Source organism: Danio rerio, chromosome 14 (assembly GCF_049306965.1).
Source record: "Danio rerio strain Tuebingen ecotype United States chromosome 14, GRCz12tu, whole genome shotgun sequence".
Taxonomy (NCBI): Eukaryota; Metazoa; Chordata; class Actinopteri; order Cypriniformes; family Danionidae; genus Danio; species Danio rerio.
Window position 1 is genome coordinate 1,244,723 of NC_133189.1, and position 26,088 is coordinate 1,270,810.

The 26,088-nt window shown below is 38.7% G+C and overlaps 1 protein-coding gene and 1 long non-coding RNA gene across 2 annotated transcripts in view; one reads left to right on the forward strand and one right to left on the reverse strand.

The window, feature by feature from the left end:
- Positions 1-25,034, forward strand: part of f8 (coagulation factor VIII, procoagulant component) — a 35,595-nt gene extending 10,561 nt beyond the window's left edge. Inside the window, exons 10-25 of the mRNA XM_009307649.5 lie at positions 1,297-1,514; positions 3,405-3,555; positions 3,868-4,077; positions 9,158-10,193; positions 11,695-11,860; positions 12,056-12,298; positions 12,449-12,677; positions 13,182-13,364; positions 14,607-14,723; positions 15,557-15,628; positions 16,542-16,627; positions 17,062-17,223; positions 18,836-18,980; positions 19,277-19,425; positions 22,112-22,294; positions 22,469-25,034. Of these exons, the coding sequence (XP_009305924.2) occupies positions 1,297-1,514; positions 3,405-3,555; positions 3,868-4,077; positions 9,158-10,193; positions 11,695-11,860; positions 12,056-12,298; positions 12,449-12,677; positions 13,182-13,364; positions 14,607-14,723; positions 15,557-15,628; positions 16,542-16,627; positions 17,062-17,223; positions 18,836-18,980; positions 19,277-19,425; positions 22,112-22,294; positions 22,469-22,624 (3,506 nt within the window). The 3' untranslated portion in view covers positions 22,625-25,034. The remainder of the gene's footprint in view (positions 1-1,296; positions 1,515-3,404; positions 3,556-3,867; positions 4,078-9,157; positions 10,194-11,694; positions 11,861-12,055; positions 12,299-12,448; positions 12,678-13,181; positions 13,365-14,606; positions 14,724-15,556; positions 15,629-16,541; positions 16,628-17,061; positions 17,224-18,835; positions 18,981-19,276; positions 19,426-22,111; positions 22,295-22,468) is intronic.
- The window catches only part of LOC141377651 (uncharacterized), a 57,764-nt gene that overhangs the window by 24,704 nt on the left and 6,972 nt on the right, over positions 1-26,088 (reverse strand). The window contains exon 3 of the long non-coding RNA XR_012390135.1: positions 1,353-1,493. This is a non-coding gene — a long non-coding RNA (uncharacterized lncRNA). The remainder of the gene's footprint in view (positions 1-1,352; positions 1,494-26,088) is intronic.

Genomic DNA, 26,088 nt, shown 5'->3' on the forward strand with positions numbered 1-26,088 from the left:
TGTCAGCTTAGTCCCTTTATTAACCCGGGGTCGCCACAGCGGAATGAACCGCCAACTTATCCAGCAAGTTTTTGAGCAGCAGATGCCCTTCCAGCCGCAACCCATCTCTGGGAAAAGTTAATCGGAAGCCCTTAATTTACAAACTTATTTACATCCAGTGTACCTACTAAAAGCTTACTTTAAAAACGTACTTAAAATAACAGTGAAATATCTAGTAATTAAGCATGAAGCCACCCTTAAACTTAACCCATGTGCTGTAGTTACCTTACATTGCCCAATACTACATATGCTAAGTACACTGGAAAAACTTACTCATTGGATTTACACTTTTTTTTAGGGTAAGTGGTTGCAAACTGTTTATAAGGGTTGAATTAAAAACAAATTAATTAAGTTGAATGTTTCTAAATTTAATTTGTTTGTTTACATTTAATAAGTATGTTAGTCACGCCGCTCCAGCTGTCAGTTTTGACATCAAACAGAAGTGCTGAGCAGGAGGAGTCTGTTAGGCCAGAGGTTCTCAAAGTGGGGGTCGGGACCCCACGAGGGGTCGTGGGACAATGAAGGGGGGTCGCCTGGTGATTTTCAAAAATCAATTAATTTTTATTAAACCTTAAGACTTACTATATTTTATCAATAACCTACTGAAGAGAAAAAAATAGTCATTTATAGTTACTATAAACTATATAGTTACTATAGTAGCTTATAGTTACTAGTTCTATTGGATTGCGACTTCTCGGGTAATTACATTATACTAAAGACACAGCAATACTGTCAGATGCAGCAGATTTTGTAACACCAGGTTAAATTTTTTAGCCCATTTACAGCACTGACATACATAAAAAAACAAAGAATAGACTTGGGTCTATTTGTGTGTTTGTGCGCGTCATTGCATACAAGGTTTCTGTATTTATAACCACCATCTCAGAGAATATTGGGGGTCACGAGTCACTTGCATTGTCATTTTGGGGGTCGCGGGCTGAAAAGTTTGGGAACCCCTGTGTTAGGCTGTAATAACTCTCCCAGAACCCTTTTCCCCATCTTACTGAATGAAACACCTACTTTACTACATCCAATCAGCTCGCAGTAGACAAAAACAAGCCACGCCCACTGTTTACTTAATATTTATTTTCTCTAGCAACTGCGTCACAATAGGAAAAAGCTTCTTGCGGACTTCAATTGACAGTAATAATTGTTCATATGAACTGAAGTTGAATTGACCTGTCATGTATTATATTAATACTCTTGTGTTGTGTGTGTGTGTGTGTGTGTGTGTGTGTGTGTGTGTGTGTGTTGAAGACAAACAGGTAGATCTGCGTTCTCTGGCCGTTCCCCCAGGTGAGATTATGACATACCTGTGGAAGCTGACGGCTGAAGATGGACCCACAGATGCCGACCCGCGATGTCTGACGCGGATTTACCAGAGTACGCTGGATCCGGCCCGGGACGTGGCGTCTGGGCTGGTGGGACCCCTGATCATCTGCAAATCCCAGTCTCTGGATAAAAGAGGCAGAGTGGTGAGAAGAGGGGAAAATTAATGACTGTAATAGTAGAGTTGGGGCGGAAAAAATTTAATTCTGCATCAATTATGAGATGATCAAAACGCATCGCTATTCCCTCTTGAGTTTTAAACAGCAGGCTTGGCTAGGTTTTAATAGTAGATGAAGCTCTAAGCTGATTTTATCCATGCTCTGGGCTAGTGTTTAATAGTAGATGGATCTCTAGGCTAGTTTGTAATAGCAGATGGTGCTCTAGGCTAGTTTTTAACTGTAGATTGCAAAGTAGATGGTGCTTTCGGGTAGTTTTCAATAGTAGACGGCACTCTAGGCTAGTTTTTAATAGCAGACAGATCTTTAGGCTAGTTTTTAACAGTAGGCGGCACAGTAGATGGTGCTCTAAGGTAGTTTTTAATTGTAGAGGGTGCTTTAAGGTTAGTTTTTAAGGTTAGCAGACAGATCTTTAGGCTAGTTATTAACAGTAGAAGGCACAGTAGATGGCGCTCTAGGCTAGTTTTTAATAGCAGACGGTGCTCTAGGCTAGTTCTTAACAGTAGACGGCACAGTAGATGGCGCTCTACGCTAGTTCTTAACAGTAGATGGCACAGTAGATGGCGCTCTAGGCTAGTTTTTAATAGCAGACGGTGCTCTAGGCTAGTTCTTAACAGTAGACGGCACAGTAGATGGCGCTCTAGGCTAGTTTTTAACAGTAGACGGCACAGTGGATGGCGCTCTAGGCTAGTTTTTAATAGCAGACGGTGCTCTAGGCTAGTTCTTAACAGTAGACGGCACAGTAGATGGCGCTCTAGGCTAGTTTTTAACAGTAGACGGCACAGTAGATGGTGCTCTAGGGTAGTTTTTAACAGTAGACGGCACAGTAGATGGTGCTCTAGGGTAGTTTTCAATAGTAGACGGTGCTCTAGGGTAGTTTTTAACAGCAGACGGCGCTCTAGGCTAGTTATTAACAATAGACGGCACAATAGATGGTACTCTATGATACTATTTAACAGCAGATGGTGCTTTAGGCTTGTTATGAACAGGACATGACACAGTAGATGGCGCTCTAGGCTAGTTTGTTACAGCAGAAAGTGCTCTAGGCTAGTTTGTAACCGCAGGCAGTGCTCTAGGCTAGTTATTAACAGTAGAAGGTACTCTAGCCTAGTTTTTAACAGTAGATGGCACAGTAGATGACGCTCTAGGGTAGTTTTCAATAGTAGATGGTGCTCCAGGCTAGTTTTTAACAGCAGTCGGTGCTTTAGGCTAGTTTTTACAGTAGATGGAGCAGTAGATGGTGCTCTAGGGTAGTTTTTAATAATAGATGGTGCTCTAGGCTAGTTTTTTACAGCAGACAGTGCTCTAGGCTAGTTTTTTACAGCAGACGGTGCTCTAGGCTAGTTATTAACAATAGACGGCACAATAGATGGTACTCAATGATACTTTTTAACAGCAGACAGCGCTCTAGGCTAGTTATGAACAGTACAAGGCACAGTAGATGGCGCTCTAGGCTAGTTTTTAACAGCAGACAGTGCTCTAGGCTAGTTATTAACAGTAGACGGCATAATAGATGACGCTCTATGATACTTTTTAACAGTAGATGGCACTCTAGACTATTTTTTTATAGTAGATGATGATCTAACAGCACCGTCTGCTGTTAAATCCTAGCCTAGAGCTGCAGTTAAAAAACTAACCATGAGTGCCAAGAAAACTAGCCTAGAGTGCCATCTACTGTTAAAAACTAGCATATAATTGTAATATAATATATATCCAGCTGGTTATTTTATGCAAAATAAAAGATAATGTAACTTGTAATTATTTGCAATCTATCAGGTCGTTTCATACACCATTTTTACATTTAGGATTGAAACTATACGCATGCATAGATGGTAGTAAATGCTGCTGATGTTGTTACAGGTGACGTCAGATAAAGAGAAGAAGCTGTTGTTTACGGTGTTTGATGAAAACAGAAGCTGGTACTTCGAGGAAAACATCAAGAGAAACAGTGAAGATCCAGCTAAGATCAACCGCAATGATCTGGATTTCTACAATTCTAACATCATGCACAGTGAGTGAGGATATTGTAAAAAATCTGCGGAGTTTAGTAGTTATTATACATGACATTGTACATTATTATATAAATGACGTTTGCTGTTTGTTCAAACTAAATTAGGTTGAGCTGAAACAACACAATTCTTGAGGTTTTTTTTTTTGAGGACAGCTTAATTGTTTCATGGTTAATCCACTTAAATTTGTGAAAAATAATCAGTTAAATTAATTCCTTCATGTTGTCAAGACACATATACGTGGGGGCCAATAACTCTGACTTCAGCTGTACATCATATATTTAATATATTGGCTCTTTTATTGTCTGTTTCAGCTGTGAACGGTTTCATGTTCAACCACCTGCAGTACAAGATGTGTGTTGGCGATGTGATCCTCTGGCATGTGGCGAGCATCGGCATGCAAAACAACTTCCTGTCAGTTTATTTCACCGGAAATACATTTGAGCGGGAAAAAGCGTACGGCACCGTGCTCACGCTTTTCCCAATGACTGGAGACACAGTCACCACTGAAGTGGAGATGATGGGTAAGGTCAAAGAACAAGACACTTAAATACACACTGTCAACAATACCTAGTGATGAACAGTTTCCGTATTGTGTGATTTGCAAGTGTTTTGGGTGTATTTCTGGTTGTGAATTGCATCATGGGATGTTGATCTCCGCTCTGTTCACTTCTGATGCTGAAAATTCAACTCTACAATTTAACAAAGTGACTTTTATGGACATTATAGTAGTCTGAAATAATAAAAGAGATGAGAGAAAATAACAGAAAACGTGCTGCAGTTTATTACAAGGTTTCTGCAGCATCACATACAACACCAACCCAGACAATCTAGCACTGCACACTATTAAACATGCTCAGAAGAGACACTTTTCACAACTTATCAAGGTTAAAAGTTGTTGGATGAAAAGGTCAAGATCCCATAATGCAACTCAAAAACAGAATTGAATGAGGAAAAATAAAAACAGGACTCACAAAATACTGAAAAAGCTAATTTACAGATATTTTTTAACAGTTTAGATTTATGATGCTTGTCAGAAATTAAAGCCACTTTTAAAGCTTGCTTATTTAAACCCAAATTGGACACAACTCGATCCTATTAGTTTAATTAAAAAAATTAACACAGCAGTTGGGTCAGTCCCTACACTGTAAAAAGTGCTACACTCACAAAGTTGGTTCTATCTACTTTAAATAATTGCAATCTAGTTAATTTTATTTGTTTTATACCAAAAAAATTAAATTTGCTTCCTCTTTACTTAAAATATATCAGTTTTTATATAACTGTATATTTTGAATAAAACTAATGCAATTTATTTGAGTAGATTTTTTTACGTGGTTATTGTGTAGAATAAATGTTATAAAAGTGAGTTGACACAGACAATTTATTAGAGCAGCTGTCGATGTGGGCAGGTGTTCATAAAACGTGATTTTAATAGTTTGGCGTGACTCCTTTTTCATTGCCCGGGATTTAGCAGGCAGACGCAGCTTCTGCAATGGTCGACATTAACTGCTCCCAGCAGCGGATCTGATTAACACGGTAAGTTGCAAATTTAGCCGAATGATAATTGTAAAGTCATGCAAAACTGCTGTCTTCGCTAGGCAGGTGAGGTTTTAGCTTTGTAAATTGTACTGTAGCCTCAGGTATGTTAACAGTTAGACCGCTCTCACATGGAAAGCTAAGTTGGCTAACGCTAACCAACGCTAGTTTATGCTAACGATTAAAAGTGATATTATTGAGAAAAAATAGTGAAAGTAGTTTTAAAACACTTAGTAGGTATAACTAACGTTGCAGAACCGATTAACAAGGTCACTGGTGGGCGGTCGGGGTGTGGGGGTTCAGTTTGCTAGCGCTAAATTAGCTAAAGTTAGCTCACCTAAGTTATAGCAGCACATTAAGGATGGATATTAAATGCAGAAACGTATGCAACAGTTAAGTAGTGTGTGTTTAACGTAAGAGAAAGTATAACTTAAAGTTTGTGTTTTAGAGATTTAGTCCATAAGTTTTTTAATGCTGCATAGTGAATAAATTACAGATTTACAATTTATTTTAACTTAAATTACATTTACTACTGATGTTTACAGAACCATTTAAATTGTATGCACCTCATTCTAAAATGCATGTTCTTGGTCTTTAGATACCAAAGTGATTTTGTTACCTGTGGATCTTCAAACTTCACATCCAGGTAAGAAAAACATTAGATACAACTACAGCTATAATTATTTGCAGGCAAGTAAAACATTGGTAAAATTGCAAACAATAGTGGGCTCCATAGAATTAACTTACATTTGATATCTGAAGATTTTTTTATGTGTGCAACAGTAAAAACAGTATAAAAATATCCTAATGCAGTTTCTTATTATCTGTCAGTCTTTCAATAAAGCTAACTGATAACACTGAATCACTGAACTGTCATTTGCCAGTGACATTAAATTTGAAGAAAAAGTCAATTAAATGTAGCTTTAGCAAAAATTTAATGTAAACCTTAATGTAATGTGTAAAATGGCAATGTATTTATTTATTTATTTAATAAAATTTGTATTATGACGTGCAAAGTTTGGTGCAAAATGAAGATGACATTTAAATTATAGAACTTGTATTCTATAATTTTCATATAGCCATTTTCAAACAGTTTTAATATCTAAATTAAATACACATTCTTATGCTTTATAAGTTGCCAAAATAAACAAAAAATGTAATACCTAAATTTTAACAATTCTTTGATTGACAGGAAAACACAATGACATGCACTGTTACACTGAGAAAAATCACAGTTTTCTTTAAAATTTGATAACTAAAAACACCTGGAATAATGTAATTACACAACCTCTATAACCTTTTTTTATTTTTTAAATAGAAGTTAGGTAATTTTAACTAAGGTAATTTTTAACTGATAAACTAAGGTGTTTCATCCATGCATCATTCTCACTGGACTTTTGTAACTTCACTTGTAGTTATTTCCTATTCAGTATTTAGCTATTTAATGTTGTTTGGTAGCAACCACCTGAACTCCTGTTTCTTTTTGTCTCTACCAATAGAGTTGTGAGGAATCAGAGGTGCATGCGGCTGCCCACGGGAAAAATTTGCCATCAGCCCAACACAGTTTGGATTATCATAGGACTGTCAGAGGTTTGCCAAACCTGTCAAATGCATGATGGCTCCTGTTTGGACTTACCGATGTCCTCGACTTCAAGTATCCATCAAAACTGTATACATTTGAGATATATTAGAGACTCTTTGTGGGACTGGACATTATGCATCCTAAATCTTTATCAAAATATGCAAATCTCCTCACTGAGTTGCCTTGGATGATTTCTCAATAGGATCTGGTATTATTAATGTTTTTATTTATGTATTGTGTATGTGTAGCCACATTAATGGCCTATTTTGTAGTCACTATTAAAAGGAACATCGATTGATATTGAATACATGTTATGGTCTTTAATCCATCTTCCCATTCTTATTTAATTGTTATTGACAGGAAAGTCTGTTTATCTGTTTTTACTAGTGTATATTGTGCTTACAATATAGAAACAAAGATTTATTTTCTGAGGTTACAGCCAGAAGTCAATTAAATTAGTTTTAAATGACATATGCATGGTTAATTTTATTTAAATCATTAAGTTCATAATACTTAATTAAAATGAGTACAGTCAACATATAGCAATGTATAAGTAAGTTAAGTTTAACAAAAAAAGTAAGTTTATCTGATTTGAGTAATTTTAGAAATATTAGTTGGCTCAACTTAATTTTATTGCATTTGTTTTAAGCAATGTTTTAGTGTTTAAAATACTTAAAAAAGGCTGGAAGTTGAATCAACCTAAAACGTCCGATGCAACCACTTGCCACACTTTTTATAAGTTAGATCTAAGTAACATTTTTTACAGTGTAATACACCCAGAATTGGGTTGAAATAACCTGGTATAATTTTAATAACGAGTCTACCTTTTAATAACTGAAGTATGTAATAAAAAATATAAAGTATATTTATAATAAGTATAATATAAATAAGTATAAATATAAGTATAATATAAATATAAAGTCAGTTATTTGGTGCGTTTCAAATTCAGGATTGTTTGAGTTGAAGAACATATATTAACATTTATTAAAACTAAAATAAAATTAAGAAAAAAATAAATAAACCTTCAATGGTTAAATGTTTGAAATATTTAATTACTTTTGTATGATAAGATTTAATTTATTTAATCAAAAATGCAATAAAACCGTAATATAATAAAACATTATTTTATAGTTTAATTCATGTATTTTAAAATAACTAATGAAATAACTTAAAATATTAAATTAAATTAGTTTCTCAGTACTGGGTTACAGCTGAAAGGGCATCCATGCCGGAATAGTTGGCGGTTCATTCAGCTGTGTATATAAATAAGGGACTAAGCCAAAAAGAAAATGAATGAATTAAATTAAATATGCACTAGTAAAAAGTTTGGAATGTTTTATTTTATTTTTATTCTTGCTAAAATTACATTTATTTATTCAACAATGCAATAAAATCTGTATTATTGTGAGATTGTGTTGCCTGTTTTAGTGTATTTTATGCATTTCAAAATATAATGCATTTCTGTGATAGCAAAGCTTCAAATTTAACATACATTAAAACAGAAAACAGTTCTGTTGAACTCATGCCATTAATAAGAAATACATTAATTAATGACAGTATTAATGAATATAATTATGCTGGAAATGACTAAAACAGGACTAAAACTTACACAAAACATCTCTCAAATTTAAATAACAATTATTATTCAATCATTCTTTTTCCTTCGGCTTAGTCCCTTTATTCATCAGGGAATGAACTGCAAACTATTCCAGCATATGTTTTACACAGCAGATGACCTTCCAGCTGCAATCCAGTACTGGGAAACACCCATACACACTTGTTCACACACTCATACACTACGGCCAGTTTAGTTCATCAGTTCCCCTATAGCGCATGTGTTTGGACTGTGGGGGAAACCGGAGCACCCGGAGGAAACCCACACCAACATGGGGAGAACATGCAAACTCCACACAGAAAAGCCAACTGGGCCAGTCTGGACTCAAACCAGTTTAAAAGTGTAAAAGATGCACGCCCAGCTGTTTAACTGTCAGCTTATGATTTGAATCCAACGCGGAAGAAAGTAGTTCCTCATACAAAAGGGTTTTTGAGACTCTCCATGTTTGATTTTGTTTTTATATACACAATTATGCCGTCAAACTGTTGTATAAATGCAACATCACACGAGTAGCAGTGTGATATACAGCCATATCGCACTGCTACTCATGTGATATTGCTCATTGATCAACTTTTGTATAGTCTCTTTATCATAATAATCACAATACAACAGACTCTTTGTAACTAATAATAAACAAATGTGATGACTTAACTCTTATTGTAAATTTAATGTTAATGTCAGAGATTTAAATATGACGTATGTTTGACATTTCACTTTCAATTGTCGATTACATAAGAATTAAGATTGCAATTTAAAAAGTAACACTAATAATCCTTAATAATTTACTATATATAGCTTTTTTTTGGATGAAGACTTGTCACGGTGGCTTTAACCTCTAGAATCTCTTTCTATTTCATGTTGATCTCTGCAGGAGAATGGGAGGTCAGTGCATTTGACCCGTCTCTAAAAGAGCGAGGTATGAGCGTCCGCTATACCGTGGTAAACTGCGAACGTGTGCTCCCCAAAGTAGACTACGACGACTACGATGAAGAATTCATGGAGATCATCGAAAAAAACTTCCCCAATCCACGAGGCACCATGGGAAAGAACCGCACTATCGCCATCCGCGTCTGCAGGAACAGAACTGTGACGGATTCTGGGAGCAACACGAGACACAATGAGACGCTGAACAGAAGCCGCGTGTGCGAGATAAGATATGTTCCCGTAAAAGAAGAGAACGATCTGGAAGCGTTATCGCAGGGCGGTATTCCTCAGGATATTCTGGATCAACTGGACGATGAGATTGGAGGAAACTCGGTGGAAAGACAGAAAAGATCCCACCAGGAATCCCACACAGTCACGTCCAGCTACACTGAATTACCTCAAAACCAACACAATGAAACACAAGCAGGTGCTGACACTACAAATGAGCTGCTCAGAAAATTCCTCTTCAAACATACAAACCTAAACATCTCTAGAAGAACGCAGGATGAGATGGAGGAAAGCTTGAATCCGCTTAGCTTTAATACGATCCGAAATATCTCAATGGTGGAGATTGAAAAAGCAAGGAGTCGGAGAGAACTGTGGAGCGTTGGGAAAACTAACCAGAAAGATGTTAAAGCCATGAGTGATAATGAAGTTTTAGAAGACTCTGGAAGAAAGCGGGATAAGATGGAGGAAAGCTTGAACCCGCTGAGCTATAATTATAAGGACCTGAAGAAGTATTCGGAGATGGGTTTGGAGCCGGCGTCTAACTCATCGGATGACAAGATGTACGGGAAGAAGTCGGTGACGAGCGATTATGATGATTACAGTGATGAGGGAAGCGTTGTCGGGTTAGATCATTTTGTTGAGGATAATGTCGGCGTTCGGTCGACAGAATCAAAGTTTAGGAGTTACTACATCGCGGCTGAGGAAGTCATGTGGGATTATGGGATTGATAAACCGGCTCAGCTCATCAAACCGAGGTAATTATTAAACAGTGTTGAGGGGTGACGCATCACAATTAACATGAGTTATGTAATAATACTACTTTTCTAAGTAGCAACTAAAGAAATATTTGTATAAGAATTTTTTAAATGTAATTTTTACTTGTATAATATATATATTTACTGGCCACTTTATTAGGTACACCTGTCCAACTGCTTGTTAACGCACATTTTTAATCAGCCAATCACATGGCAGCAGCTCACTGCATTTAGGCATGTAGACATGATCAAGACGATCTGCTGCAGTTCAAAGCGAGCATCAGAATGGGGAAGAAAGGGGATTTAAGAGTCTTTGAACGTGGCATGGTTGTTGCTGCCAGTAGGGCTGCTCTGAGTATTTCAGAAACTGCTGATCTACTGGGATTTTCACGCACAACCATCTCTAGGGTTTACAGAGAATGCTCCAGCAAAGAGGAAATATCCAGTGAGCGGCAGTTCAAATGCCTTGTTGATGAGGCCAGAGGAGAATGGCCAGACTGGTTCCAGCTGATAGAAAGGCAACAGTAACTCAAATAAGCACTCGCTACAACCGAGCTCTGCAGAAGAGCATCTCTGAACACACAACACGGCCAACCTTAAGGCGGATGGGCTACAGCAGCAGAAGAGCACACCGGGTGCCGCTCCTGTCAGCTAAGAACAGGAAACTGAGGCTACAATTCACACAGACTCACCAAAACTGGACAATAGAAGATTGGAGAAACGTTGCTGCTCTGATGAGTCTCCATTTCTGCTGACACATTCGGATGCTCGGCTCACAATTTGGCCTCAACAACATGAAAGCATGGATCATCCTGCCTTGTATCAGCGGTTCAGGCTGGTGGTGGTGGTGTAATGGTGTGGGGGAGATTTTCTTTGGGTTCATTAGTACCAATTGAGCATCAACGCCACAGCCTACCTGAGTATTGCTGCTGACCATGTCCATCCCTTTATGAGCACAGTGTCTCCATCTTCTGATGGCTACTTCCAGCAGGATAACGCAGCATGTCATAAAGCTCAATCATCTCAGACTGGTGAACATGACGATGAGTTCACTGTACTCAAATGGCCTCCACAGTCACCAGAGCTCAATCCAATAGAGCAGCTTTGGGATGTGGTGGAACGGGAGATTGGCATCATGGATGTGCAGCCGACAAATCTGCAGCAACTGTGTGATGCTATCATGACAATATGGAGCAAAATCTCTGAGGAATATTTCCAGTAGCTTGTTGAATATGAAGGATTAAGGCAGTTCTGAAGGCAAAAGAGGGTGCAACTCGGGACTAGTAAGGTGTAGCTAATAAAGTGGCCGGTGAGTGTAAAGTAGTGACTGCAGTAAAAGTACAGATCCAGCACCAAAATATACTCAAGTTAAAGTCTAATTTTTAAATACGACTTACTTAAATACAATTCCAGAGAAAAGCTACAGTACTGAGGTACAGTCATTTGAATATTTGCAGTCTTTACATCATCATCATCGACTAAATATCTCATTCGTCCACAGGGAGATGCGGAGGGGACTGAGAAAATACTTCCCAACCTATAAAAAAGTGGTGTTTAGAGCGTATCAGGACCGAGATTTCAGGCATCCAATCAAACGTGGAGAACTGGACGAGCACCTGGGCATTATGGGTCCTGTAGTGAAAGCAGAGATCAATGATGTTCTCACAGTAGGTTTTTGCATTAAATGAAAGTTGCATTCATCCGCATTTAATGGATGCTTTCAACGAAACAGACTGCTTCAGAATGGCTTCATTAGTTGCTTGACAATTAATTTGATAAACCCCAAAATTAATCCCTTGAACCTCTAAATCATTCAAAAAACAACATGATGTGGAAAAATCTAACATTTCTTTTCCCACAAGGTGGTTTTTAAGAACCTGGCCTCCAGACCGTACTCATTCCACTTGCATGGAGTGTACGATAAGACGCCGGGGAGTTTCAGCACTGGAATGGGTCCAGAAAACCCCAAGCTGGAGGAAGAAGCAGGAGATCCAGTTCCTCCAGGAGAGGAGAGAGTTTATAACTGGAGAATCTCCAGACGCCAAGGACCCTCCGCCTCAGAGTTCGACTGCAAGGCTGGAGCTTATTACTCCAACGTCAACATGGTAAATCAATGCACAGATCGAAATATTGATCAATCAGATTGAACATATTGTTCTCCAATATGGCCGACTCTATACCAGTCGCCCTGTGTGGATGGAATAGCCAAATGCAGTGAAACAAACAGACACTTCTGCGTTCTCTGTGTTTATCAGGAGAAGGACATAAACTCTGGTCTGATCGGCCCCATGCTGATTTGTCGTCCTGGAACGCTCAACCCACGAGTCCTGCTTCAGCCTGACGTCACAGATTTCTTCCTTCTCTTCACCACATTTGACGAAAGAAAGAGCTGGTACCTCGACTACAACATCAGGAAGTTCTGCATCCCGCCATGCCAGGCCAGAGTAGACGATCCCTGGTTCCAGACTAGCAACAAGTTTGCAGGTACATCATGTCACATTCAAAACAGGTGTGTGTGTGCTTGATGCTTCTGTCAGTCTATGTCGCTCCTCATCTAGAACTCCACATCTATAATCCTCTTAGTCTATGCTGACATGATCTTCAGCAGCTCGAACACTCTAATGGCTAATGGACAGACGGCTGCTTCCCACTCAGGGCTGCTGTTTATGCTAATGAGGGAGAGATGGGCACTAGTGGGCGGGGCTTTCCCCCTCTGAAGACAAGCGATCAGATCTGCTGTTGAGTGTGCATGCGTTGTAATCTCGTTATTGTAGTGCATTGTGGGATTGATTGAGTGCACTTCAGAACGGACAGCACTAGAAATGGCAAACTTGTACTATTTGAAGGAATAGGGGGCGATTTCAGAAACGGTACATGAAATTCAATAGGGTGTCCTAACGTTCTCACATGACTAGATGTAAAGTGTGAACACATGCATTCTGAGAGAAAAACACCAGTGTTTGATGATGTTTCTTTTGGTTTTTGTAGCTATTAACGGTTACGTGTCTGAGACGCTGCCTGGTCTGAGGGTTGAGCAGTACAGGACGGCCCGCTGGCATCTGCTCAATCTGGGAACTCAAGGCGAGTTTCACGCTGTACACTTCCACGGACTTCCATTCAGAGTGGGAAAGGATCAGGAACACCGCATGGGAATTTTCAATCTATATCCTGGTAAACAGCGCACAACCTTATAATCTAATAACCCATTCTATGACAAGAATAGCATTTCTAAAATGACCACTTTAAGTTTATTTACTGTCAATTTTGATAGATTAAATGAATGAGATGCTAAAACTAAGTATTAATTTATTTTCTTCTTACTCCAAACTTTGAATAAAAAAACATGAGGAACACTGTTATGAACATTAATAATAATTAGAAATGTTCCTTAATCATCAATTTAGACCGACTTTTAAAAGATGAAGGGTTGGGCTAAGCAATATGGCAAAAATTTCAATATTTATTTCGAAATCAGTTGGTTATGCTCCCAGATTTTAAAGAGTACCCCAACAATGACTGAAGCCACAAAAATGAGAGGGTCCATTAAAAGCATAACATTTTCGTCCGATAAATTTTCGGTGGCTGAAAATTGGGTGCATCTCTAATATCAACACGCTTTTAGATTCCCATTATTGCACATTTCTGCTGTGTGATTGGCTCTTAGATCAATATAGAGTAAATATATAGTCAAGAGCTTAACATTGTTATCAATTCAATGTAATATTGTATATTGTCCCAGCCCTACTGAAGAAATGATGCTGCAAATTCAAAAATCTATCTAGAAAATGCATTGAAATATTTATATTGCGGCGACGCAGTGGGGCAGTGGGTAGCACGTTCGCCTCACAGCAAGAAGGTCGCTGGGGCGCTGGTTCGAGCCTCTGCTCAGTTGGCAATTCTGTGTGGAGTTTGCATGTTCTCCCTGCGTTCGCGTGGGTTTCGTCCGGGAGTTCCTCACAGTCCAAACACATGCGGTACAGGTGAATTGGGTAGGCTAAATTGTCAGTAGTGTGTGTGTGTGTGTGTGTGTGTGTGTGTGTGTGTGTGTGTGTGTGTGTGTGTGTGTGTGTGTGTGAATGACTGTGTGGATGTTTCCCAGAGATGGGTTGCGGCTGGAAGGGCATCCGCTGTGTAAAAACTTGCTGCATAAGTTGGCGGTTCATTCCGCTGTGGTGACCCTGGATTAATAAAGGGACTAAGCCGACAAGAAAATGAATGAATGAATATTTATATTGCAATATAATTACTTTAAACAATTAAATTTTTTGACAATTCTGCCATTTGTACAGTATTTTTTATGAAATAAATGCAAACTTGATGAGCATAAGAGACTTTCTTCAATAACACAACACTTAATTATTCCCAACTCCTCTTCAGTGTCAGTATATTAGTTGTTCTGTGTGTTTTTAACAGGTGTTTTTGGGACGGTGGAGATGCGGCCTGCCATCGCAGGCACCTGGTTAATAGAGTGCACGATAGGGGAACATCAGCTGGCAGGAATGAGGGCAAAACTGCTGGTCTATAACCCACGTAAGAGCATTTAACTCTCAATCTCAGTAGCTGTGTGTTTCCATCCAAAGATGTGCATAAGACTTAAGCTCAAACTGTAATATCCCATAAAAGATTAGCAAGCAAATCAGCATTTCCATCCAATGAGAAACCAAAGAGAACAGAATCATCACCTCCTGATAAACCTGCACAGATATCACTGAGAGAAGTGGAGTTTGCTGCACGGTTGGGATTCTGCATTGTTTTGTTTGTTCTGCGCCTCAGAACACGAAGACCAAATGCAATGAACGCGGTGAATGTGGTGGCGTTTGGAGGCGTGAGATGGGAGCGCGGACAGATGCTCAAGTTCTGGAGGGAATAATAATAGATAAATAACAATACTGAAGCACTGTGATGACGAGCTGACGGAGACCTGATGCCTTTTCCAATCAGCAGAACAACATTTCAGATCTGCAACAATGGAAAGCTGAAAAACATGGAGAGCTGCAAGCCAACATTAATGACACAAAAACCCTCAAATGCACATCTATATCTGTGAACAACTACATCACAGCATGCAGACTGATGAGTTTATTCACTAATGTGTTTCTATCATAGTTTATGCACACTATCGGATGTTTATCTTGCTCAATTTATATGCTTACCTTTTTTATAGGCATTTTCAAAATTCCTGAGCATCTTCACATTTCCATTCAGAGTTATTTTATGTGATATTTTAAACTGTGCATAAAAATAGGTGGATGGAAACATAGCTAATAGGAGATTGTCATGGATGTTTCTTTGCATTGTGTTTGTGCAGTCATGTCTTCTATCACTGTATAGTTGGAGGCCTAAACTGATTTTTGTTTTAACAGAATGCAATCAGCCCATAGGAATGCAATCAAGATGGATCACCAACAAACAAATAACAGCGTCTGATTACTACGGTAAGAAAAAACAACACAAAATGATATTACTAAAAGACACAGGACTTAAAGAGGCCACATGAAGCTTCATTATGCACAAGTATTCTATAGCAGGAATACATTTAATACACTTCAATAAATCAAGCAAGTTGCAGTACAAACCGCAAGTCACATTACATGATTTGACTGATTTCCACCTCAAATTGGGGTTTGTGAAGGATTTAATTCAGACGGCTGGAAACGGCACATGATACATTGCCATAACTGCTATTCGCATTCATTCATTTTCTTTTCGGCTTAGTCCGTTTTTTAATGAGAAGTCACCACAGTGGAATGAACCGCTATAAATGCTATTGTATTATTGCTAATTATTGTTTTCTTCATTATTGTTGGCAGCCTGAAACTGACATTTAATTTAGATGAATTGCACAGCCTTAGTAGAAACACTGTTTTAAGCATTACAGAATAAGCATACTGAACTAGTCATTCTGATTGTGTGTGTGTTTTAGGTAGATCTGTTAAATCATATTACTTTCTCACATTTTATTTACCAAAACTGTATTAGAAATAAGACTTAAAGAGGCCATATGATGTGTAATAAAGCTTTCCTGTAGGGTTTAATGTATTGGGACTAAGTAAAGAACACAGCAAGTGGATTAAAGTATCCAGATTCTCAACCCTGGCTGAAACTCTTCTTTAGCAGATCCACCAATCCTAATTTTTGTTCTGTGATATTTTGCACCAAAATGTATTATGATAAATTATATTACTGTCATTTTAAGACTGTATTATTCAATATAATACCTAAAAATCTCAAGAATTGGGTTGTTTCGGCTCATTTAAAGTAAGTTTGAACAAGCAGTGAAACCTTTTTTTCTCCTTATATCAAGGATTTTTCTTACTTATATTTATCGAAATGTTATTTCTTCTGAAGGTGACTGGAAGCCTGAATTAGCCAGACTTGAGTTAACTGGATCCATTAATGCCTGGATGGGCAGCAGCCCAAACTCCTGGCTGCAGGTAAATAAGCCTCATTTTTGTATTAAACATCCTGTGTTGTTTGGGCTCATTTCTAAGGATCTGTTACATCCACAATAACTCATTTCCATATGGTCCAGTCATGAGAATAAATTAGAAATACTATATGAATAGGTTTGCACTTGCTTTAGTTGGGTCTGAAGGCAAGAGAAAGTGGAAAATAAATGTCTTGCTATCCATAGAATCCTGAAACATTTCTGGAAAAGTCACGAGAAATAATAAATACACTTTATTTTAAGGTGACATAATAACAGTGTAACTAATATTATATTATATTATACGGTTGGGGTTAAAATGTGGATTGGGTTCTTTTTAGTTGCATGTCAACACTGTGTGTGTGTGTGTGTGTGTGTGTGTGTGTGTGTGTGTGTGTGTGTGTGTGTGCGTGCGTGCGTGTGTGTGTGTGTGTGTTTTAGGTGGATCTGTTAAGACCCATGATCCTGCATGGTATTCAGACTCAGGGTGCGAAGACTTCGATGGGTTTGAGCGAGTTCTTCACTATTCTCTACAGCATCAGTTACAGCAACGACCAGGAGAACTGGAGCGTTTACAGAGGAAACAGCACCAAACCATATTACGTCAGTACCAGCATATCAGATTATCACTTTTAATGAATATCAGGGGCGAACTGTGCACTGTTGCTGTGAAAATCTCTGTAAGATCAGATTCAATGCAAAAAAAAAATCCTGCTGCTTAATTTTTTAAGTTGAATCACTTATTAATTAACATCAGTCAAACTGACTAATATATTAAGGTAAACTTTGTAGAACTTAAAAAATGAAGTTGAAACATGATTAACTTATAAAATTAAGTTAAAGTAACTTAAAAATATTAGTTGTCATGACTTTGTCATCTCATTTTTACAGTGTGTTTTTCAAATGTTACCCAAGAGCTTTTTAATGGAGAGATTTTTTAAATAACATGTTTTTAAACATTAATAACTCATTTCTGTTGTCTTTGCCATGATAACACTACATAATATACATAGTATTTTACATTATTTAGCTTAAAGTATAATTTAAAGGCTTAAATAGGTTAAGTTAGGGTAATTAGGCAAGTCATTGTAAAACAGTGTCTGTAGACAATCCAAAAACAAATTTCTTAAAGGGGCTAATAATATTGACCACAGCAGTTATCAAGGTTTTATACATGTTAATTACAGCCGGACTAAAAGTAATAAGTAATAAGAAATAAGTTTCTTCTTCAGGAGAAATACTGGGACAAAAAAAACTGGGACAAACTCTCTTGCAATGTTAAGCGGTACTTGGGAAACATTTGAAAAAGAATTAAAAGTTTTAAAAATGTTGTCTTCAACTTTACCTATAGTGTTGCCATATACTGTAGTGTATTGATTCAATAAGTTGAATTGTTCTCTGCTCTCTATATAGTAGGTATGTGTCTTAGGTAACTTTATAAATTCTTCAGAAACTCTAAAAGTTATATGCTAATTTTTTTAAAAATAGAATCAGAAGTCCATTTTGACCTTATTTGGGAGGGTCATGAATATTAATGAGCTCTGCTCTGATGGTCCAACGCTATTTCATGCCAGATTGTAAACTTTATAATCTTTGATCGAGGTTTCATTAATGAAATATGCCATTTTTTATTAAAAGTCTTAAAATAACTTTAACTAATTAGATTAATGAGGCAAGTCTTTGGACAACAGTGGTTTGTTCTGTAGCCAATTTGGGGGGAAAAAAAGGATGCTAATAATATTTATTAAATATTTAATTCATATTTTCATAGTATTATTTATTATATTTCAGCCAAACCAAAATAATTAAGTCTTTCTCCAGAAGGAAAATAGGAAACACTGTTGCTCTGTTAAAAAGCTTATATTAAAATGATGAAATATTAATAATATAAATGATAAACTGTGCATAAAAATGTTTACTTAGTAGATCAGACTGTTTAAAAAAAAACGCTCCAGTTGAGCTCTTTTTTTCTCAGCGATAATCATTATATTTTAGGAGGTTTTTTAACCAGCCAGCTACTTCAAACACAAAGCCTCCCTAAATCTCCCTTCCTTCAGATAATCTTTAAAAAATGCATGACGAAGCTCGCGCCCACATATCATTCTTTTTTCCACTGAAACTGCTTTGCTTTGATTTCCACAAAAATGCAACCCTGATCTTGGATGAGACTATTTTTATGCTTTTGCATTATCCACATCTGCTTTGTTGAATTCAGACCTTCAATGGAAACATGGACGGTTCCAGAATAAAGGAGAACTTATTTTCTCCACCCATCGTGGGACGCTACATCCGCATTCACCCTCTGACCTTCCAGAAGCAGCCCACGCTGAGGATTGAACTGCTGGGGTGTGACCTCAACAGTGAGTTAACACGTTCAACACACATACATAGAAACACACACACAATTCAGCCTGGGGTGCTAAAAAATCTAAGTGTAAATGGCAAATACTTTAAAGATATTTCCATTTGTTGTCATTTTAATTGTTTTACTTTAATGAAAGGTTACATTTAGTTTGGGGATTTTAAAAAAAACTAAATATTGTGTGTATGTGTGTGTGTGTGTGTGTGTGTGTGTGCGTGTGTGTGTGTGTGTGTGTGTGTGTGTGTGTGTGTGTGTGTGTGTGTGTGTGTGTGTGTGTGTGTGTGTGCTCCACAGGCTGTTCTCTGCCACTGGGAATGGAGCGCAGGTCGATTCCCAACAGCAGCATCAGCGCCTCCTCATTCCTCAATAAGTGGCTGCTGTCCTGGAGCCCCGACCTCGCCAGACTACACCAGGAGGGACGAGCAAACGCTTGGAGACCAAAGGTGTGCATCCATCTGTCCACCAATTCATTCATCCATTCATCCACCCAACCAACCCATCCATTCATGACCCACTCCACCGACCAACCCATCAATCCATCTTTCTATTCATTTATCCATCCATCAATCCACCCAACAAACCAACCCATCCATCTTTCCATTCATCCATCAGTCCACCCAACAAACCAACCCATCAATCCATCTTTTCATTCATTTATCCATCCATCAATCCACCCAACAAACCAACCCATCCATCTTTCCATTCATCCATCAATCCACCCAAAAAAACAACCCATCCATCTTTCCATTTATCTATCAGTCCACCCAACAAACCAACCCATCCATCCATCTTTCCATTCATTTATCCATCCATTAATCCACCCAACAAATCAACCCATCCATCCATCTTTCCATTCATTTATCCATCCATTAATCCACCCAACAAATCAACCCATCCATCTTTCCATTCATCCATCAGTCCACCCAACAAACCAACCCATCAATCCATCTTTTCATTCAGTCATCTATCCACCCAACCAACCCATTCATGTGTCCACTCATCCACCCTTCCATCCACCCACACAACCAACCCATCAATCCATCTTTCCATTCATTCATCCATCCACCCAACCAACCCATCCATCTTTCCATCCATCCATCCATCCATCCATCCATCCATCCATCCATCCATTCATTCATTCATCCATTCACCCAACCAACTAAACCAAATCACCTTACCATTCATTTATCCATCCTTCAACCAACCAACTCATCCATCTTTCCACTGATCCATCCATTCATCAATCTTTCCACCCATCCATCCTTTTCTCTCATCTATCCATCTTTCCACTTATCCATCCAAACTTTCATCCATCTTTTGACTCATTCATCCATCCATTTACCCATCCATCCATTAATCCAACTATCCACTCAACTCAACTCATCCATCCATCCATCCATCCATCCATCCATCCATCCATCCATCCATCCATCCATCCATCCACTCATTCATGTATCCATCTTTCCACTCATCAATCCACCTTTCCATCCATCTTTCCACCCCTCCATCCAACATTTATCATCCCATCCACCAACTCTCCATCTATTTAGCCATCCACCCACCCAATCAATGCAGTCATCCATTTATCCATCCACCTTTCTATCCATCCATCTTTCTACCCATCCATCTTCCCACTCATCCAACTATCCATTCAACAGTATTTCCACTCATCCATCTTTCCACTCATTCATCTACCCATCTAGCCGGCAGCTAGTTCTCTGCAACTCTCACATGGTCGCCCACTGAAGCTAAGCAGGGCTGCGCCTGGTCAGTACCTGGATGGGAGATCACTTGGGAAAGCTAGGTTGCTGCCGGAAGTGGTGTTAGTGATGCCAGCAGGGGGCGCCCAACCTGCGGTCTGTGTGGGTCCTAATGCCCCAGTATAGTGACGGGGACACTATACTGCTCAGTGAGCGCCGTCTTTCGGATGAGACGTTAAACCGAGGTCCTGACTCTCTGTGGTCGTTAAAAATCCCAGGATGTCCTTCGAAAAAGAGTAGGGGTTTAACCCCGGCATCCTGGCCAAATCTGCCCACTGGCCTCTGTCCATCATGGCCTCCTAACCCTCCCCATATCATGATTGGCATATCATCACTCTGTCTCCTCTCCACCAATCAGCTGGTGTGTGGTGTGCGGTCTGGCGCAAAATGGCTGCCGTCGCGTCATCCAGGTGGATGCTGCACACTGGTGGTGGATGAGGAGACCCCCCCCCCATTGTGTAAAGCGCTTTGAGTGCCCAGAAAAGCGCTATATAAATGTAACGAATTATTATTAATTATTATTATTATCCATGTACCCATTCACCCACTAATCCACAGGTGTCAAACTCAGTTCCTGGAGGGCCGCAGCTCTGCACAGTTTAGTTCCAACCCTAATTAAACACACCTGATCAAACTAATTGAGTCCTTCAGGCTTGTTTGAAGCCTACAGGTAAGTGTGTTGGAGCAGGGTTGGAACTAAACTGTGCAGGGCTTCGGCCCTCCAGGAATTGAGTTTGACACCCCTGCACTAATCCATCTATCCACCCAATCAACTCATTCATCCATTCATCCATCCACCCAGTCCGTGTTTTCGTGGAGGAAGTGAAAGTTTGTGTGTTTTCTATCCCATTGTAAGAGTGTTTCCTCTGTCCTGTGTGTGCATGTGAAGGTTAGATAATCCCTCCATTGTCTCTCTTTACGGTTTTATTAAGTTTGGACTCTTTATATTTCCTCTTTGCACAAGATTGCACACCGAAAGCTGCCAAGTGCCAGAACTCTGGGCCTGTTGTGTGCTTTATTAGAGTGTAATCTCTTAGTATGTCTGAGTGTGAACACTGAAACTTCTATCACTGTACACAAAGACAGCACTATCCGAAGCTGGACCAAGCTGTGATGATGCCGGACAAGCTTAAAAGCTGGCATTCATTCATTCATTTTCCTTTGGATTAGTCCCTGATTATCAGGAGTCGCCACAGCGGAATGAACCGCCAACTATTCCAGCCTATGTTTGAGAAGGGGTGGAGCAATAAACAAACATGACAACTAACAAGGGTAACTAAGGAAACAAGGGGGAGCAAATGTGACGGGGAGTGACATGAATTAACTACAAGGGCAAAACTCTGATCATCTTCTGTTCCCTCTTCCACAGTCTAATAACCCTCACGAGTGGCTCCAGGTGGACTTTGCGTCAGTGAAGCGAGTGACCGGTTTGATCACACAGGGGGCTCGGTCCGTCCTGAAGCCCATGATGGTGACAGAATTCACTGTTTCTGTCAGCAATGATGGACACAGCTGGAGCAGTGTGACGGAGCAGGGCACCGACAGCGAGCAGGTACTGTACACCTACACTAATAGTTAAAGTCAGTAGTATTCACCCTCCTTTTTTTACTATTTCATATATTTCCCAAAATAAAGTGGGACCAAAACGGTCAACCTAATCTTTATGCAAAATGCGATGCTCTTCTGACCCGTGTGTCTGTTGTGTGTTTGGTGTTGTGTGCTGCAGATCTTTGAGGGCAACAGTGATAATAATGAGGAGACACTGAACATCTTTGATCCTCCTCTCTTCACTCGTTTCATCCGCGTTCATCCTAAAGGCTGGGTGAACGACATCGCTCTGCGTCTGGAGTTTCTGGGCTGCGACACACAACCAACACTCTGAGCGAAGAACAGTGGAGCCTTTTCACACGTGCGTGCTTCTCAGCAGCAGAAGTCTGCATAGCTGGTAAACTCAGAGCGCAGTGAATGTGAGATAAATCATTATACATTTATTTATTTTATTTACAATCCTATCAGCTGTAATAATCAGAGAAAAACTCCAGGATGGTGTTATCAAGACTTTCAGAAGAAGGAAAACAATAAGCACAGGCAGAAGAGAGAATGTCAGATTTACTGTCCTGTCCCCATACACAATACATTACGCACGCCTCACACAAGCGCTCATTCGTTTACTGTAATTTGATGCAGAGATGATGTAATACACATTTAAATATATTGATAAATATACATACGTTTTTTAAAATCTAAATATTAAAAATTGTAAAGGATGATCATCATAAATGCTTCATAAAAGTGTTGTGAAAAGGGTCTGAGAGACCGTGCGGGCCCGTCCGCTACGCCACTGGTTTCTAACTAAAACACACAGGGCTCTGTTCCTATTATCTGCTTAAAGGGACAGTTCAACCAAAAATTAAACAAGAGACTCATCCTCCACTTGTTCCAAACCTGACTTTATTCTGCGATGTAGAAGTGCGCTTGCTTCTGCAATTGTTTTAGAACTTGTGATTCAGTTGCCTACACTGAAAATATGATATATTCACTAAATTAATTTACCAGATTTACTCAATTTTATAAGGTTAGTGGTTGCAAACATGTTATATGGACTGAATTTAAGCAAACAAATAGGGTATATGCCGAGCTAGTGCTGTTCCCATACTGATAAACTTCCGGTGAGCTGTTATTGTGAGCTTTTTTTCCATTTTATACGGTTCCTTTTACAGCATCGATGTTTTAATGTCATTAAAATACAATCAGTTAAACAGATTTTGGCATTCATTTAGTTGCTCAAGTGTAAAAGAAGATTAATAGCGTTTACTCGCATGCACTCGTCAGAATCAGCAGGCTAGCGCAGAAGCTCCTTTGAATATACTGGGGTAAAATAAATACTCATATTATAAAGACATGGCAGGGGGAAATGTAATGTAATGCAGTGCTTCTTGTACAATCTGAGACCCACTTTAAATTGGATATCACTCAGCCAGTGGAGATCGCTGATTTTTAAAGAAAACAGACCTTAAACGCAGCAATTTTGCAATGGCATGAAGTTCAACAGAAGCGCTTAACCCAAGTTACTGGCAAATTAAAAGTCCTATTAGCATGCTTCGGCATATACCCCATTAAATTGAGTATTGTTTGTTTAAATTTATCCCATATACATTGTGTGCAAGCACCTACCTTAAAAAAGTAAATCTAGTAAATTAATTAAATGCATAATTTTTTTTAAAAATATAGTACATCTAATTTATCATTTATTCAGTGATATGGGAAAAATGAATAACACATGGCAGAAAAGAGTCAAGCTACTTGCTCTCAGACACGTGTGTTCATGACTAGACCTAAAAACATAAATAAAATCATTACAAAATATCAGTTTGCAACATAATCGTCTGTTTTTACTGCTAAAAATGAATGGAAGTGAATGAGCCCACTAGTATGTAAAGAATAAGATCAGTGGGGATGCATCGGATTTTCAGCTGCCAAAAAATTATTGGCCAAAAACCAAAACTACCTATTTTTCCAGCCGAAATGCTGTTATGAAACCCATTCATTTCAATGGCTTTCACCATGCAAGGGTGGTGTGTTGCCATCAGACCAAAACTAAAAATAAAGGAGCACAATAAGTGCAAAATAGCTGTCATGCAAGATAAAAACATCTCAATATTCTGCTCTGTGTGTTTGAGGAAAGTCTGTTCACTCCATATTTACAAGTTCACCCAAGACTAGTCCAATCAAAATAAACGGATGAATCCTGAAATCCCGAACAATGACACAATAAATCAAACACAAAATCTGAAGTGACCCGTCTCATGCTGCATAAGCTCTAATTACACTTCACAAGCACTTGAGTGTGAGTAAATGAATAATAGGACTCATGAAGATTAATAAATCAAGTCCTCAGCATTGCTGGTCTTGTGCACTTACAAACCAAGAGGCTGCATATGATGTCTAAAGATGCTGTCTACATGGGTAGGCTTTAAACAGAGCCCACATAAGCACTACACAGATGTATTAAACCGTTATTTTATGTGAAATGTTACGAATCTGCGTGTAAGTTATGAGTGTTATTCATTCTCTGAGTAGGTAAACTACTATATATACCTTTCCTCTTGCATATGAAGAACTCACGTGAGGTTGTTGTTTGTATATTGTGCTCTGGAAGAACTACTGAATCCTCTATATGCTGTATTTTTCTTTTTTTTTTATATTTTGCACTGAAACAGGGGTGAGTTTCATATTTTATGACATATTTAATGTTTAATTGCGGAAATAAAGAGACTATTGAACAAATTCCACCATTTCTCCGGTGTGTTTTAAGCATTTCCTTCACAAATATTATTCTTTCACACTGTGTTTTCATTGCTTTTGGTGTTTGGCCAGTAAATCTGTTCTCAATTGTGACAACAACTATTACTATTATATTTAATTCAGACTAATATCTGCTTCTTCACCCACACACACACACACACACTTGTGGCAAAATGTGTGGAATAGTTGAATGAAATACAGCGTAAATATGTGTATTGTTGGCTGTTTTGCATGCTTAGAGACTCAAAGAACGGAGGTGAAGGGTGGATGAAGAGACCCACAGGAATACGATAACACTTCCATGTTCTGGCCCAGATAAAAATGGAGCGTACTATCAGTTCCTGTTTGACAGGAAGTGCTCTGTTGATGTGTTTAGCTTGGAGGGCAAATGAAGGCCTGATTCTGAAAGGAGTCGCTGGACTATTGTGTCACCTGTTATCTCATCATAGACAAACAGTGGAGAGAACAAACACACAGCACAGCACTGGCTTTCATTACTCGCACTGTCAAAACATTACTGCATCATTATATAACACACACCTGATCACGACAACACGACAGGCTAACTGCAATTCATTCATTCATTTTCCTTCGGCTTAGTCCCTTCATTCATCAGGGGTGGCCACGGTGGAATGAATCGCCAACTATTTCAGCATGTTTCACACATGCCCTTCCAGCTGCAACCTATCACTGGGAAACATCCATACACACACATTCACACACACACACACTACACACATACACTACAGCCAATTTAGTTAATCAATTCTCCTATAGCGCATGTGTTTGGACTGTGGGGGAAACCGGAGCACCCGCAGCAAACCAGGGGAGAACATGCAAACATGCAAAGCGCCAACTGGCTCAGCCAGGACTCAAACCAGCGACCTACTGTGAAGCAACAGTGCAAACCACTGAGCCACCATGCTGCCCCATATTATATTATATTATACTATATTATATTATATTATATTATATTATTTTATATTATATTATATTATATTATATTATATTATTTTATATTATATTATAGTATATTATATT